This window comes from Martes martes (assembly GCF_963455335.1).
Source record: "Martes martes genome assembly, chromosome: 1".
Taxonomy (NCBI): Eukaryota; Metazoa; Chordata; class Mammalia; order Carnivora; family Mustelidae; genus Martes; species Martes martes.
The window spans coordinates 211,114,243-211,132,064 of NC_137888.1; the positions used below are offsets into that span (position 1 = coordinate 211,114,243).

A 17,822-nucleotide genomic window follows, 5' to 3' on the forward strand; every position below is an offset into this window, starting at 1 on the left:
AGGGACAAGCCCTACCTCTGACGAAGACACCACATCTCCATCCCCTCTGGTGCCCTCACATGCCATGACGTCGCCTTCTCTACATCCCCCCACATCACAAGCCAGGGAGCCTCCTCCACCTGTCTCTGCCACTTCACCAGGCACGCCTAGCACAATGGATACCACTGGCACATTGAACATGACTTTGAGCACTGTGCCAAGTGCACCTTCAGGTTTGAGCAGCACACCTGGTGACACCCAGGTTATCTCAGAAGCTTCTCCCGCCACAGTGGGACTCCACCTTTCCGGGAACACAGCAGTGACCAACATTAGGACTCTTGCGTCTACACAGGAATCTCAGTCCTCTGCCCCAGCAGGCTCAGAAACACCCATAGGCACCACTACAATTGTCACCTCTTCACTCCGTGGGGACACCTCGTTTTCCACACCTGTGTCTGGCCTTTCTGAAACCACAGAGTTTGAGACACACTCAGTGTCATCCCTTGGCCCAGAACCATGGGATACCGGCACCTCCCAGCACATAGTCATGATCTCGGAAAAAGTCACTGTCCCTTCTCTAGTGTCCACTGATGCTACCATGGAAGCGCCTAGGACCAACATCATCTCCTCCAACAGGACATCCATCCCTGGCCCTGCTCAGTCCACGTTGTCACCATACATGGGAATCTACACCAGGCTCTCTACCTACCCTGACATGACCAAGTCCACATCTATAGCCATGGTCACCAAAACTGTTCTCCCTGGGGCTACATCACAGGACACAAGTAACACGGATGCATCAGCCATGGCCTCCTGGGTCGAGAGTCACTCCACTGGGACTCAGGGTTTTACCCGCCCAGTTGTGACCATTAGTGAGAACACAGGTTCTGAGGTTGTGTCACAGACCAGCCCTTCCTCTGACCAAAATACCACATCGCCATCCCCCCTGGAGCCCTCAAGTGCCATGACATCTTCTTCTCTACTTTCCCCTACATCACAAGCCAGGGACTTTTCTCCACCCTTCCCTGCCACCTCACCAGGCACACCTAGTTCTCTGGGGACCGCTGGCACATTGAGCACAGGTTTGGGACCTGTGACGAGTCCACCTTCAGGTTTGAGCAGGACCTCAGGTGATACCCAGGTAATCTCAGAAGTGTCTGCCACTACAGAGGGACTCTACCTTTCTGGGAACACAACAGTAACAAACATGTCTGCACAGGAGTCCCAGTCTTCTACCTCAGCAGGCTCAGAGACACCAAAAAGCACCACCGCAGTTGTCACCTCTCCTCTCAGTGGGGACACCTCGTTTTCCACTCCAGTGTCTGACCTTTCTGAAACCGCAGAGTTTAGGACACAGTCAACGTCTTTCTTTGGCCCACAACCATGGGACACCAGCACCTCCTGGCACACAATCATGGCCTCGGGGAAAATGACTGTCCCTTCTATAGTGGTCACTGACACTACTGTGGAGGCCTCCAGGACCAGCATCATCTCCTCCAGCAGGACATCCATCCCTGGCCCTTCTCAGTCCACAATGTCACCAGACATCCCCACAGGAATCAACACCAGGCTTTCTACCTCTGCCCTAGGTGTTGAACCTGGAACAATCAGCTTCATTACCCTGAAAGGTACCCTTTGATCTATGTCATAGAATATTCTTTTTTTTTTAAGATTTTATTTATTTATTTGTCAGAGAGAGAGTGCGAGAGCGAGCACAGGCAGAGATGAGAGAGAAGCAGGCTCCCTGCCGAGCAAGGAGCCTGATATGGGACTCGATCCCAGGACGCTGGGATCATGACCTGAGCCGAAGGCAGCCGCTTAACCAACTGAGCCACCCAGGCGTCCCTGTCATAGAATATTCTTATCTTGGGTGCATTAACGAGTGTTCTGAATAGAGCCATTAGGTTTATCACAGGGTTCATGACCACTAGCATCATAAATGTTTGCAAAGAGTTAACATGTGCTAGTTTTTTTTTCTTTCTGCAAACTTTTCTCTTTGTTTTTTTTTAATTTCCTTATTTATTTTTTGTATTTTTTTTTTATTTTATTTCTTTATTTGACAGACATAGATCACAAGTAGGCAGAGAGGCAGGCAGAGAGAGAGAGGGGAGGAAGCAGGCTCCCTGCTGAGCAGAGAGCCCGATGCGGGGCTCGATCCCAGGACCCTGGGATCATGACCCGAGCCGAAGGCAGAGGCTTTAACCCACTGAGCCACCCAGGCGCCCCTATTTTTTGTATTTTTTATTACTTTTTTAATTTTTTTTTATTTTTTCAGTATTCCAAGATTCATTGTTTATACACCACACTCAGTGCTCCATGCAGTACATGCCCTCCTTAGTACCCACCACCAGGCTCACCTAACCCCCCATCCCCCTCCCCTCCAAAACCTCAGTTTGTTTCTCAGAGTTCACAATCTCTCATCATTCATCTCCCCCTCAAGTTTCCTCCAAATCAGTTTTCCTTTCCTTTTCCTAATGTCCTCTGTGTTATCTCTTATGGTCCACAAGTAACTGAAACCATCTGATAATTGACTCTCTCTGCTTGACTTTTTTCACTCAGCATAATCTCCTCCAGTCCTGTCTATGTTGATACAAAAGTTGGATATTCATCCTTTCTGATGGAGGCATAATACTCCATTGTATACATGGACCATTTCTTCTTTATCTAATCATCCGTTGAAGGGCATCTCAGCTCTTTCCACAGTTTGGCGATTATGGCCATTGCTGCTACGAACATTGAGGTGCATAGGGCCTTCTTTTCACTCATAGATATATTTGGGGGTAAATACCCAGTAGTGCAATTGCCAAGTCATAGGGTTGCTCTATTTTTAATTTTTTTTGAGAACTCTCCACACTGTTTTCCAAAGTGGCTGCACCAACTTGATTCCCACCAACAGTGTAAGAGGGTTCCCCTTTCTCCACATCCTCTCCAACACTAGTTTCCTGTCTTGTTGATTTTGGCTATTGTAACTGGTGTAAGGTGGTATCTCAATGTGGTTTTGATTTGAGTCTCCCTGATGACTAATGCTGATGAACATTTTTTCATGTGTCTGTTAGCCATTTGTATGTCTTCTTTGGAGAAGTGTCTGTTCATGTCTTCTGCCCATTTTTTTGATGTGATTATCTGTTTTTTGAGTGTTGAGTTTGAGGAGTTCTTTATAGATCTTGGATATCAGCCCTTTGTCTATACTGCCATTTGTGAATATCTTCTCCCATTCCGTGGGTTGCCTCTTTGTTTTGTTGACTGCTTCCTTTGCTGTGCAGAAGCTTTTGATCTTGATGAAGTCCCAAAAGCTCATTTTTGCTTTTGTTTCCTTTGCCTTTGGAGACATGTCTTGAAAAAAAAATTGCTGTGGCTGATGTCAAAGACGTTACTGTCTATGTTCTCCTCTAGGATTTTGATAGATTCCTCCCTCACATTGAGGTCTTTTATCCATTTCAAGTTTTTATCTTTGTGTATGGTGTAAGAGAATGGTCAAGTTTCATTCTTCTATACATAGCTTTCCAATTTTCCCAGCACCATTTATTGAAGAGATTGTCTTTTCTACTGGATAATTTTTCCTGCTTTGTCAAAGATTATTTGACCATAAAGTTGTGAGTCCATATCTGGGCTCTCTACTCTGTTCCACTGGTCTTATGTGTCTGTTTTTGTGCCAGTACCATGCTGTCTTGGTGATCACAGCTTTGTAGTAAAGCTTGAAATCAGGCAACGTGATGCCTCCAGTTTTGTTTTCCTTTTTCAACATTTCCTTAGCAATTCAGGATCTCTCTGCCCTTCGTTTTTCTGGCAGTGATGCCTTCCACAAACTTACTCTCTTTTGATTCCTTCTCAGCGTAAGTTATTAAACACCTTTCCCATTCTGACCTCACTTCTCATCTCTGTCCCTATAAAGCTCATTTTCTTTGTTATATAGTCTTTGAAACCACAATCATTTTTCCTCTACTTTTCAAGAGCGCCTGCATTCTAACAGTGGCGTCCTTTGATGTTAGTGTAGATAAAAAGAGTGTGAAATTTTTCATGTATGTATTTGTAAGTAATGCATAGAATAGCTCTTGTACGTATGAGGCACCTTCCTCTGTCCCTGTTCACTGTGACCCATGCAGAGCCTCTTATCCAATGGATACTATCTATTCCATGGAGGTGACCCCATTTTCACTTCAGTACCTGTCTTCTTTGACCCTAAAACTTTGTGACAGGGCCACTTTCCCATCTCTTCTAGAGCACTAGAGTCATTCACATCCCTGGACTCTCATCCAGCCACTCCCACAGGCACACTTTTATCTCTTCTGCCCATTCATGTTTTCAAATATTCCAAGACTGATGTCACCTCTTCTCTGAAAATATGAGTTTCAGACCAGCGTTTGTCTTAGCAGTATGCTGAAATTTCAATGGAAACCTCTCTCTCCCTGTTGTGCTTTTCTCTTTTGCAGGGTCTGCTGGCAGAACCGCCTTCCCAGAACCCAGGCTTTCCATGTCTGTATCAGAAAAGACTTCTCACCTGAGTACAGTAATGCTGTCCTCAGCTGAGACCATTTCAACTGACACATGGGTGCCTTCTTTGTCTACAGCTTCATCTGGAGTTCCAGGAGCCAGCTCAACCACCTTCTCAACCAGTCCATATTGGAGGACAGAACCAGGCCCTGGAGATGCTATGCCCACCACTGCGGAGAACCTGCCTTCATCAGCTTCAATACCATTCCCCTCTTCGACCTTCACTACTGCTTACTCTTCAACCAACCCAGCCCCCCATGGGATTACTTCCTCACTCGTTACCCAACGTATGGTGGGCACCAGCACTGGGGCAGAGAAGAGCACTGCCAAAGGACCCTTGGTTGTGGCCAGTACTTTGGAGACGTGGACTGAACCAGTCAGGACATCTTTATCATCCGTTATGGATACCAGCATGACAGAGCATATTCACTTGGGAACAGTGACACGTGCCTCTCAACTTCCTTCACAATCAACACAGTTGACAAGTAAGGTCCCACAGCTCTTGTACTCCCATTATTAGTGGCTCATAGGAAATGACTCTTTTCCTGAGAGACATAAAGGAGTTAATTAGGAGTTTATAATTGCACGGAAATTCTTTTAGCAAATGTTTGTTGCTCTAGCCTCAGTTCTAGGCATTGGACGAGGCATTGGGGAAACAAAGATAAATAAGCAAGTAGATGATTCCAGTACCATGATAGATGTTCTAACATTACTATGATTATGCCAGTGATAACACTAATGACAACACACTTTTTCTAGGGCACTTATTCTCTGTTAAGTAGTGTTCTATTAAGTTATTTAATCCTCATTGAAACACAATTTGAAGAAGGGATGATTATAAGCCCATTTTACAGATTAATAAGCTGAGACACAGAGGGTTAAGTAATTTACTCAAGATAATAGAGTTAATATGTGGTAAGAATTCAGACTATGTGGCACTAGAAATCTGTGCTCTTAGTTAGGCTAAGTAGGAGTGCTCAGAGAGGAAGGAGAAAAACAAGAGATCCTGGCATCACAGAAGCTGTAGGAGGAGAGAGCTTTAGGAAAGAAAATGGTTGGTTCCATCAAATGATACTAATAGTCAAATTGAAGTAGGGTGAGTCCTTTGACAACAGGTGGGCCCTCAGGAAGGGAGGGAGTGTACATTGAAAAGAACTAAAACTACAGCCTAATTACACATAGATACAGGGGAGATACCCCCTTTGAACTGAGTGTGTTTTTATATTGAGGACAGAGTCAAAAGCAAGGGAAAAGTAAAAGAAAAAGATGAGCAAAGAAAAATGATGGCACAAAGTACCTGTGGGATGTGAGAAGGGCTGGGGGCCTAGAGGGAGGCACATCACCTCCAAGAGATCCATAGATGAGGAAGGGAACCTCTTGGGGATTTCATTCCTCTGAAAAGTTGAATTTGCCCCCAACTTTTGTTTGGGAGACAAGTGCAGAGAAGTCCTCTAACTCATTTAGCACCTGCTTTGCTAGCCAGTATCTACAGGAAGATGACTTGGTTACCTCTCGATTCACAATAAAATTAGACACATTAATAGGTATTGATCCATGTCTTAACCTGTGGCTCAGTAATTGAGTCTTGGGTGTTCTGTAAACAAGTGATGAGCAAGAGGGTAAGAAGGTAGAAGAGTGGTTGGATGGGATCAAGAAAGAATGGAAAGACAGATAAATGAAAGAAGAGAGAGCAAATGTGTAGAAGGGAGGATGGATTTAGAGAAAGTAGGAAAGAAGGAAGGATGGATGGGTAGATATAGGGATGGATGGAAGGAAAGATGAACAGATCTACAGGTGGACGAGTGCGTCAATGGACACAGTGGCCATTTGTGGCACAGAGCCCTGGCTCCATCCCATACAGCTGGACTTGAAAAGAATTGAGTTGTATAGTCAATTAAGTGGATCCATTTGGACAGTACTCTTCTGGGTGAGATGAATTAACCCAGGTTTCTTTTTTTTTTTTTTAAGATTTTATTTATTCATTTGACAGACAGAGATCACAAGTAGGCAGAGAGGCAGGCAGAGAGAGAGGGGGAAGCATGCTCCCCAAGGAGCAGAGAGCCCAATGTGGGGCTTGATCACAGGACCCTGAGACCATGACCTGAGCCGAAAGCAGAGGCTTAACCCACTGAGCCACTCAGGTGCCCCTGAATTAACCCAGGTTTCTTTTCCACCCTCACCTGTAGGGACTGATGGCATTGTGGAGCAGATCACAAAGAAACCCAATGAGGCAGCCCATGGAGGAGCCACAGGACCAGCCCATGTCTCTGTGGCACTCACATCATCTGCTAGTCCAAAAGGTAGGTTCAGCTTCACTTACTTCCCAGTAGTCTCACTTGAGGCCTTATTTCCTCTTCCAGAGAGAGGAACTGTTTGTTTCTATAGAGGAAGAACCATGTGGGGTGGCCATGGGCTTCCTGTCTTAGCTGGATCTTTGTCTAGTGGTTACCAAGTGGACGTGACTACTTTTCTTTTCCTCATAACATGCAGAGTGAGTTTAGTTCAAGGCTGGCTATGTCAGTTCCACAAATAGGACCGAGTTTAACTTAACTCTGAAAATGCTTATTAATTGCTTTCTCTGTGTTAGAGACTGTTATAAGCAGAGAATGCACAGATGAAAATACTTGGGCACTGTATCCATGAAGCTCTCAGACCAGCAGGGGAGCAACAAAGGAACAGAATAACTATGATGCAACTTTCAACATATGCAATGAAGATGTATTTGAACTACAGAAGGAAGGCTTAATGAGGAAGATGATATCTGAATCGGGTTTGAAAGGAGGATTAGGGATTTACCAGAAAGACAAAGAGAGTTGATGAAGACATTCTGGAAAGAGAGAACAGCCACGTACAAAGGCACAGAGAGGGGGTAAAACTGGAAATATTTGGGAGATACAAATAACTCGCCTTTGCTAAAGTATGAGGGAGAAGGATGGGGTGGTAGAAAATGATACTGGAGACACGGGCAGAAAAAAAACATTCAGGAAACCTCCCAAGGCTTAGTAATGCTTGGATATCCTTTAGCAAAAGGACAAAGAATTTTGAGGCAAAACATACATAAATCAATCAATCAATCAATCAATAAATAGGTTTGGCAGACGTGTGTGTTGCTTCTTCCTAAAGAACCATAATATGCATAAGCATATTAAAGACTCTGAGAAATCCTACTGTAAAGCAATTTGTTTAACTTTATTCCAACCCAGAGTTTTATACAATTGTTTGGCTGCCATAATCTTTCTCTCTAAAAGGCATCTGCTAACATTTCTCTGTGTGATTGTTCTGCCTGAGAGTTCAAGAGGTACAGGTATAGATAGCAAGGGGTTCTCCTCACTGTGGGGTTAACAGGTAAAGCTCCCCATACCCATTAATTTATTCCCAAGGTTTTTGGAACTCAGACTATTATACATTTTGAGAGTTTTCTGCAACATGCAGGTTTTAGACAGAGTTAACCCCTACCCCACAGTCAGGTGATTAGTCTTATCCTGTGACCCAGCCGTCTTTGGTTCAATCCCCCAGAAGCAGACTTGAGTTAAGGGTATGGGCAAATGGTTTGTCTCAGGTGGGGGATGGTCCCAGGAAGCAATGGAGAAGACAAGGAAAGGAAGTCAGTGCAAATTGTATCCATGAGCAGGCCACAGCTATGGGCAACAGTGTCAGTCCCACTGGGAAGCTCTGGGAGACAGCATAGAACATGTCAGTGTTGGGCACCTGGGTGGCTCAGTTGGTTAAGTATCTGCCTTCAGCTCAGGTCATGATCTCAGGGTCCTGGAATGAAGGCTTGCATTGAGCTCTCTGCTCAGTGGGGAGTCCGCTTCTCCCTCTCCCTCTCTGTGCTCTCTCTCAAATAAATAAAATCTTTTAGTGTTGTTCGATCTGAGGAGTAAAGTAGATGGGACATTTTTTATCCAACTATCTTCTATTGTTTGCTGTAGGATGCTTGATCCTAGGGTAATAACCCTCAACACTTCCAGCCTACCCCCTTCCCCTGCCACAGGCTAAGTGAAAGCCCTTAGGTGCGGGGTCACAGGGGCTGCATCAGGACCCCACTGAGGTCACGATATGGGGTATGGATAGGGTTGGCTACATCAGTTCACTAGGAAATGAGTCACTGGGTTTCAGGTGGCAACCAATATCTAGAAGGCTAACAGTCCTCATTGACTCCTTTCTACACAGAGCAGGGTTTCTCAACCTCAGCCCTATCAGGCAAATAATTTCTTGCGGATTGTCCTGTGTACTGTAGGATGCTTAGCAGCATCTTGGCCTCTACCCACTAGATGCCAGTAGCACCGTATACACACACACACACACACACACACACACACACACACACACACACACAGTTGCGATGAACAAAAATGTCTCCTGACTTTTCCAGGTATCTGCTGGGAGCAAAATCACCCCGGGTTGAGAACCTGAACTAGGAAACTTTTGTTTGAACTTCTCTGATGGATATTTTCTCCTTACATCATTCTCTTTTCATCCTGGCCCCCACAAAATCCTGAGATTCAGTTAGGGAGTGATATACTTCAATGCTGGAGAGCATTGGTTTAGCAAGACAGAATGATGTTCAGATTTCCACACAAGCAGTCAGTAGTGTGTGCCCTTGGCAGATAAAGATCTCTGAGCTTCTGTCTTTCTCTTCTATGAAACCACAAGAATAATATGATGTACATTCAATGTTCTGGTGAGGATCGAAGAGATAAATCATGCTAGGTGCTTGTAGATGTCCCTCCTCCCCCTCCTCGCTCTTCCCCTCCTCATTGCCAAATACATATAAAGCATTTCAGTATGTCCACTCTTGGAAATGTGAGAGTTTGGGATAGTCTTAGCAAAAGAGGGACATCATTCCCCCATCAGAGTCTAAATCCCCTTTATTTTATCCCTGGATCAAGTGCCAGTGGGCTTTGGGGTCTTTATAGAGAAGCCTCCTGGTGGTTCTCCCTCCTTTCTGGGGACCATCTTTTAAAATATATTTTAAAGGGTAATGTGTTTTATTTACCATTACTTGAACCTCCAGTCAGTAGCTGCTTCTCAGCCAATGCGAGTTCACTCATCTTCAGAGTCTGAATTCCAGGCACCTTGGCCAGCTTTAATACTGGTCTAGCGTGGTTCCTGGCAAATCTGACTCAGCAAACACTTATTTTGTAGTGGAAATACAAAAAGGGAGTAGTAGTAGTAGAAACGGTAGTAATAACTCCACTAATAGTAGGTAGAAGTAGCAGTAGTAACAGTAGCAGTAACAATGGTCCTGGGTGGGAAGAGCAGTAACAGCAGTAATGGTAGGTATTAGCAGTGACAGTAGTAATGGTAGTAACAGCAGGTAATAGTAGAAGTAGCAGTGGTAGTATTGCGAGCCAGGAGGCACTGGGTTTGGTGCATTATTATCAGCATTCTGAGATAGCCACTGTGCTTATACCCACTTCACAGATGAGAATATGGAAATCTAGCAAGGTTTGGTAACACATCCAGTTAGTGTAGGAGCCAGAAGCTAAGTGCAGGTCTACCTTCTTCTTAAGAGCCCAAGCCCTTAAGCACAATGACACATGATTTCTCTTAAGCCCGCGGAGACCTATCTCTGTATACATCCATCCATGTAACCATTCATTCACATACTCACTCAACAAATATTTGTGGCCACCTACTGTATGCCAAGCAGTCTTCTGGCTAGTATTAGCTGTTACCAGGCAGACTGTGAGGCATGCTATGGTGCAGATTCAGACAGCAGGGTAAGGAAATATTGAGAAGGGAGAGATGAATTCTGACATGGATTTGTGAAAGTTGATTTGAGTTAGGGTTTCAAGAAGGGTGGAATGTAAGGAATCTGATGAAAGATGGACAAAGCAGACAGAGAAAACAGCCTGAACAAAGGCTTAGGGGCTGTAAAGTACAGACAATGTTTGGGAATAGGGAGTGGCTAAGAATTCACAGAGTTACTGCACAAGAGGAGAAGGAGAAGGTGTGAGAAGGTCAATGACAATTCCTCTTCCCATCTCAGAAGCATTACGTGCATATCTCAGGCAGAGACATTTCTCTCCCTTTCCTCACTTGGAGAAAAAAATAAGCCCTTGCCAGTCCGATAAGCGGCAATCATTTTGTCCAAACTGTGTGTCCATCCCCCAATTCACAGGACCACCAACAGAGTGGACAGAAAGCGCAGAAATCACAGCTCTGAAGACCACCTCTACAGCAACTATGACCACTACAGTCTCTACTCCCACTTCCGGAATGCTGACTCTCCTCAGGACGTCAGGTAAAATGGCCAGCACAAGCACAAGAGGAACGATCTTTACAACCCCAGATGTTTCCCCTGATGTTCTAGAGATGACAGCCTCACTGGCCACCAGAACTGGAGCAGATACCAGCACAGAGCTTCCCAGGACAACCTCATCTGTTTTCAATAGAGGGTCAGAAACCACACCCTCACTGGTCCCTAGTTCTGGGGCAAAGAACAGTCCCGCTGTTCCAACTCTGACTGTCTTTCCTGGTGTACCAGAAACGGTGACCTCGCTGGTAACAAGTCCTGGGGCAGAGACAAGTATGATCATTTCAACTCTAACTGATTCCCAAGATGAACCAGAAACCTCTGCCTCATGGGTCACCCATCCTGTGGCGCAGAGCAGTTCATCCACTCCAACTCCAAATGTCTTCCCTGGTGAGCCAGGGCTGGTGACCTCACTAGATACTAGTTTCACAGCAGAGACCAGCCCAGCTGGTCAAACTCTGACTATTTCTCCTGGTAAGACAGATACAACAGTCTCATTGATTACCCATCCTGAGTCACAGACTGGTTCAGCCATTCCAACTCCAACTGTCTCCCCTAGCATAATAGGGGTAGAAATCTCACCAGTCACCAATTCTGGGGCAGAAGCCAGTACAGCATTTATAACTCTGACTGATGAACTAGAAACAACAGCCCCACAGGTCACCCATGCTGGAACAGAAGCCATTTCCACTGTTAGAGCTTTGACTATTTCCCCTGGTGAGCCAAATGCAGGAGCCTCATGGGCTCATTCCACAGAGAACAGCCCACCTGTTTCCAGAACAACTCCGGATTTTTCTCAAAGTGAACTAGGCACCACACTCTCAATGGCCACCACTCCTGGGGCAGAAGCTAGTTCAGCCACTCCAACAATCACTGTCTCACCTGGTGTACCAGATACGGTGACCTCACAGCCCACTAGTTCTGGGACAGACACCAGTACAACCTCTTTGGCTCTGACTGAATCCCTGCATGAATCAGATACAACAGTCTCCTTAGTCACTTATCCTGCAACATCCAGCCCAACAGTTCCCTGGACAACCCCCCATGTTTCCCATAGGGAATCAGACAGCATGCCCACGACAGCCACCAGCCTTGAGACAGAAGCCAGTTCAGCTGCTCCAACTACACCCATCTCCCTTGGTGTACCAGACATGGTGACCTCACAGGCCACTAGTTCTGGGACAGGTGCCAGTATGGCTCTTTCACCTCTGACTCTTTCTGCCGGCGAACCAGTAAGCACAGTCTCATGGGTTAATCATGATGGAGCACAGACCAGTTTTTCCGTCTCAACGCCAACTGTCTCCCCCGGTGTATCAGAGGTGGGGACCTCACTGGTCACGAGTTCTGGGGCAGAGACCAGTGCAAATTTTCTAACTTTTACTGATTCCTCACATGAGTCAGAGACAACAGCCTTATGGGTCACCCATTCTGCAAAGACCGGCACATCTGTTTCCAGAATAACTCCGCATGATGAATCAGACATCTCATTCTCAACAACTACCACTCCAGGGGCAGAGATCAGTTCATCTTCAGCTACAACTGTCTCACCCACTGTGCCAGGATTGGTGACTTTATGGGCTACCAGTTCTGAGGCAGAAGCCAATACAACTCTCTCAACTCTGACTGATTCACTGGATGAACTGGAGACCACAGCCTCATGGGTCACACATTCTGAGAAAAAAGCCAGTTCAGCTTCTCCACCTCTTTCTATTTCCCCTGGGGGGCCAGAAACAGCAGTCTCGTGGGTCACCCATCCTGCAGAGACCAGTCCAACTATCCCCAAGGCAACCCCCAGTTTCCCCCATAGTGACTCAGATACCACACACTCAATAGCTACCAGTTCTGGGGCACAGACAATTTCAGCCATTCTGACTCCAGCAGGCTCCCCTGGTGTATCGGGGGTGGAAATCTCACTGGTCACAAGTTCTGAGGCAGAGACCAGTACAACTCTTACGACTCTCACTGTTTCTCCAGGTCAACTGGAGACCACAGCCTCATGGGTCACCCATTCTGAGAAAGAAGTCAGTTCAGCTGCTCCTGCTCTTACTATTTCCGCTGAGGAGCCAGAAACAGCAGTCTCATTGATCACCCATCCTGCAGAGACCATTCCTACAGTTCCAAGGACAATACCCAGTGTTTCCCATAGTGAATCATATACCACACCCTTAGTGGCCACCAGCCATGGGGCAGAAGTCAGTTCTGTTGTTCCAACTCCAACTGTTTCCCCTGGTGTACCAGATATGGTGACCTCACAGGTCACTAGTGCTGAGAAAGAGGCCAGTATGGCTATTTCAACTCTGAATCTTTCTCCTGTGAAGTCAGTGACCACAGCCATGATGGTTACTCATTCTGGGGCACAGACCAGTTCAGCCATTCCAGCTCCAACTGTCTCCTCTACTGTGCCAGAGCTGGTGACCTCAATGGTCACCAGTACTGGCGAAGAAGCCAGTACAAGTTTTACAACTCTGACTGTTTCTCCAGGTCAACTGGAGACCACGGCTTCATGGGTCACCCATTCTGGGACAGAAGCCAGTTCATCTGTTCCAACTCAGACTGATTTTACACATAAGCCAGACATAACAGTCTCATTGGTCACCCATTCTGCAGAGACCAGCCCAAACACCTCTGTCCCCACAACACCTCTGGCTTTTTCCAAAAGTGAACCAGATACCACACACTCAATAGCCACCAGTCTTGGGGCAGAAGTCAGTTCAGTTGTTCCAAGTACAACCATCTCCCCTGGTGTACCAGATATGGTGACCTCCCAGGCCCCTAGTTCCGAGACAGATGCTGATATGACTATTCCAAGTCTGACTCTTTCTCCTAGTGAACCAGCAACCACAGCCTTATTGGTCACCCAGTCCAGTACAAAGACAATCACGAATTTTCCTAGTTCAACTGCTTTTCCTCACTTACCGGAGACCATAGCCTCACTGTCCATCCGACCTCAGCTGGAGATTAGTGCAGCTCTTCCAACTCAGACTGTTTCCCCCAGTCCAGCAGAAATAACATCCTTCACCACACCTGTGACCAAGACCAGCGGAGGTGATCTAGGTCCAACTATCTCACTGGGTGTTCCTGCGGAAACAGCCTCACTCTCCACCCATCCTGGCACAGACATCAGCACAACTATTTCAACCTCAACTCTTTCCCCCATTTTACTGGCGACCACAGGCTTACTGGCCCCTAGCCCTGCATCAGATGCCAGCACCAGTATCCCAACTTTGACTCCTGGTGTTCTTGAGCCTGTCAGTACCCCTGCAACCGCTGGTGAACCCTCACCACCTGTGACTTCAGTTGGACTCCCTGAATTGTCCAGAACTGTGACTCTGATAGCATCAGAGACCCCAACACCATCGAAAACTGGTCACAGAGAAGGACTGAGTTCAACCACTGTCCTGAAAACCACAACTCTTGAGACCACCAGTGTAGCTGCTACAGGTTCAGGCCCCATCATGGCAGAGAACGCAACCACCTTCAGTACCTCAGCAGGAAGTCCCTTTGTCCCTGAGACCTCACCTGGGATGTCCACCGTGACTTCTGTGAGTGTGACTTCAGAAACAAGTAAGAATGATTTTTTTTTTACTGTGGTTAAATATATATATCTCTCTTATAAAATTAGCTATTCTAAATGTACAGTTAGGTGGCATTAACTACATTCACAGTGTTGTATAAATATTATCCTATCTTTCTCCAAAACTTTTTTTCACCCCAGACAGGATCTGTGTACGCATTAGACTTTAGTTTTCCTTCCCCACTCCTCTCAGCCCCTGGTAACTCTAATTCACTTCTGTCGTCAGTTTGCCTGTTTTAGATATCTCATACATGTGGAATCGCACAGTATATTTGTGTGTGTGTGTGTGGCTTATTTCACTGAGTACAATGTCATCATGTCATAGTGTGTATCAGAAATCAGAACTTCATTTCTGTTTACAGATGAATGATATTCCATTGTATGGATGGACCACATTTTATCTGTCTGTTCATCTGTTGATGGGCACTCGGGCTGTTTCCACCTTTTGGCTACTGCAGATAATGCTGCTATGAATGTGGGTGTGCACATATCTGAGCCCCTGTTTCCAGTTCTTTGGGGTGCATACCTAGAGAAAGAACTGCTCAGTCATGTGATGTACTAGTTCATTAGGGCAACAGTAATGAACTTCCAAACACTGGGTACCTTGAACAATAGAAATTTTTCAGTTCTGGAGGCTGGAGGGGACCCTGGGAGAATGTGTAGAACAGGAACTCTGGAATCATCCTCTCTGCGGGGGGAGGGGGGTAGATAAGGGAGCTGGGGTATTTACCCACCAAATCCCATCAATCATTGCTAGTGGGGGTACTCCCTGGGCCTGTTCATTCCCCCACATTGAAGAGAGGCAGGTGCTACTGTGTACTGAAATGGTAAGAGCGAAGGGGAAGTGGGAGTAGGGTGACCAGCTCATCCTGGTTTTCCCAAGACTGTGTCACTTTTCCACCTGGTCATCGGCATCCCAGGAACTCACATCGTACTGGGAAAAATGGGATGGTTGCTCACTCTATGTGGGAGGGTCTTGAACAGCAGGCCAGTCTAGGCCAAACCCCAACTCCGTGCTGGAGTTAACGTGTGCCCTTGGAGCCTTCCCTCCCACCCCCCACCCAGGCCTGACTTAGGACTGGGCTCATTTTCTCTTCCCACCACCACAGCTGCAGTTCCTTTCTTGATGCCTTTTACTGTCAACTTCACCATCACCAACCTGTACTACACAGAGGACATGGAAAACTCAGGCTCTGAGATATTCAACGCCACTGAGAGAAACCTGCAGCACCTGGTGAGAGCCCCCTGCCAATGCTCACCTTGTCCCAAGCCTGCCACACCCCAGAGTCTTGGCCCCTCCAGCTCATCACCTTCTCCTTTGTTCCCAGCTCAGGACTTTGTTCAAAAACAGCAGCATTCGTTCCCTGTATGCTGGCTGCAGGCTGACCTTTCTCAGGTAAGTCTTCCTCCAAAGCACCTACAGAAACCCAATTCTCTCTCTTCTTGCTCCCTCACATCCCAGTCAACCACAGCCTTAGGCCTTTGCCAAGATGCAGCATATCAAAGTGAATCCAAAGTGTCTGGGTTTGAACCCTTGCTCTCCCATTTGCTAGGTCTGTGATCTTGGGCAAGGTGCATAACCTCTCTGTTCTTCAATCACTTTATCTACAGAGTAGTGGTAATACTAGTACCTTACTATTGGGGTTATTAATCATTCATCACAATGCCTGGCCTATTGGGAACACTCAGTGGGATCTCATAGTATTAGCCAGTGTAGTATTTTTGCCAACGACGTCCCCAGAATCCCTGACACTCTCCCTGTCCCAGCTCCTATCTACCCTATTGGGGACAAACTCTGGACACTGCAATTCTGCAGTATATTCCTTGAAAAGAGATAGGGACCTTCCCAGAGGATATTCCATAGAACCAAAGGGGAAAACAAACCAAGTGTTGTTTTTAGGATATATTGCAATTTTAAAAGCCCCCAAATAGATCTGAACCCTACAGAAATGGCCTGTTTTCTCCTCTCTGCCTGTTCCCATTTGGTGTCCTCTGAGTTCAGTGGGCTCAGAATTCTTTCCTTACGTGTCACAACCCTATGACCTCTCCTGGGGATACTGCATCCAGCCAGTGCCGGTCATCCTGCCAGAGAGGTGGGTCCTCTACTCACATGGCTTCACGAGAAGAGGTTCCTGGAATGTTGTAGACCAAAACCATCCTAAATGAGCTCCACCCACCACACCTGCCCCCATCTCCCCAGGAGAGGGGGGAATCAATAAGATCATATTACCCATATGATACGCCCCCCCAAATCTAAGTGATGTATGTGTTTTCATCCATTTCATCTTTACAACAACATGAGTATTACCCCACATTGTAAAAAGAGAACACTGGGGCTCAGAGTAGTTTCCTTGAGAGGGGCTGGGATTTGAACCCAGAGGTTCTAGTTTTTGAGTCTCTCTTTTTAACCACAATACAGTGGTGCTCAAAGTCACTGGACTCAACATGTTACTTACATCCTTAAAAGGACTCAGAACTCCAATGAGCTTTTGGACTTGAGGGTTATATCTGCTCGTATTTACTGAATTAGAAATTAAAACAAATGTTATAAATACGTACGCATCAATTTATTCAAAGTAATGAATCTATCACATGTTAACACAAATAACATAATTTTTATGAACAATAGCAGTATCCCCCCCCCCCCAACAAAAAAGCCCAACAAGAAGAGAGCCACTGTGTACATTTTTTGCAGATCTTTTTAATGTCTGGTTTAGGAAAAGACAGTAGGATATCTGCTTCTGCATTTAATATTTACAGTATTTCACTTTGTGGCCTCTGGAGAACTTTTCACAGTATACTCCTGAGAGAATAAAAGTTATAACAATGTCCCTGGGCCACACTTTGAGAACCATGCTTTGAATAGCATGGACAGTAGCAAGACTTCCCAGGCAAAGGAGGAAGAGGGTCTTTCTTCCTGTAAACTCCCTGCTTTGGGTCAATCACTGTAGGTTCAGCTAAAATTCAGGAGAACAGTATTTTTGAGGGGCTCCTGGATTGCTCAGTGGGTTGAGCCTCTGCCTTTGGCCTAGGTCGTGATCTCAGTGTCCTGGAATCGAGCCCCGTATTGGGCTCTCTGCTCAGCAGGCTCTCTGCTCCCCCCACCCCTGCCTGCCTCTCTGCCTATTTGAGATATCTCTCTCTCTCTCTCTCTCTCTCTCTCTCTGTCAAATAAATAAATAAAATCTTTTAAAAAATAAAAAAAAATTTTTAAGTATTTTTGAACCACATTGTCCCTTCTCACCTCTTAATTCATTTTCTCTGTTTTTCTCTAAACTTGGTTGCCTGCTCCAAAGGTGCTCTCAAGGGGTTGACCTCAGCCTTGGGATCCACCAACTTGAAACAAAGTCTTCCCTTCAGGCTCCATGATGGTTCTTGCACAATGTCACAAGGGCCTCACTCACCTCCTCCAAGGTCTTCTGTCCTTTGCTGTTCCCTTCCACATGTCGCCTGGGTTCAGGATTCTCGTTTCTTCCCTGGGAGCTCCACACCCCCAATCTTATGGCCCAAGCAGGA

The 17,822-nt window shown here is 46.1% G+C and overlaps 1 protein-coding gene across 1 annotated transcript in view; it reads left to right on the plus strand.

The window, feature by feature from the left end:
• Positions 1-17,822, plus strand: part of MUC16 (mucin 16, cell surface associated) — a gene marked incomplete at both ends in the record, with an annotated part of 103,330 nt that overhangs the window by 23,847 nt on the left and 61,661 nt on the right. The window contains 13 exons of the mRNA XM_080820813.1: positions 1,459-1,607; positions 4,410-4,757; positions 6,657-6,770; positions 10,598-10,980; positions 11,212-11,341; positions 11,489-11,699; positions 11,790-11,917; positions 11,966-12,091; positions 13,139-13,260; positions 13,654-13,945; positions 14,174-14,296; positions 15,416-15,540; positions 15,635-15,702. Of these exons, the coding sequence (XP_080676939.1) occupies positions 1,459-1,607; positions 4,410-4,757; positions 6,657-6,770; positions 10,598-10,980; positions 11,212-11,341; positions 11,489-11,699; positions 11,790-11,917; positions 11,966-12,091; positions 13,139-13,260; positions 13,654-13,945; positions 14,174-14,296; positions 15,416-15,540; positions 15,635-15,702 (2,319 nt within the window). The remainder of the gene's footprint in view (positions 1-1,458; positions 1,608-4,409; positions 4,758-6,656; positions 6,771-10,597; positions 10,981-11,211; positions 11,342-11,488; positions 11,700-11,789; positions 11,918-11,965; positions 12,092-13,138; positions 13,261-13,653; positions 13,946-14,173; positions 14,297-15,415; positions 15,541-15,634; positions 15,703-17,822) is intronic.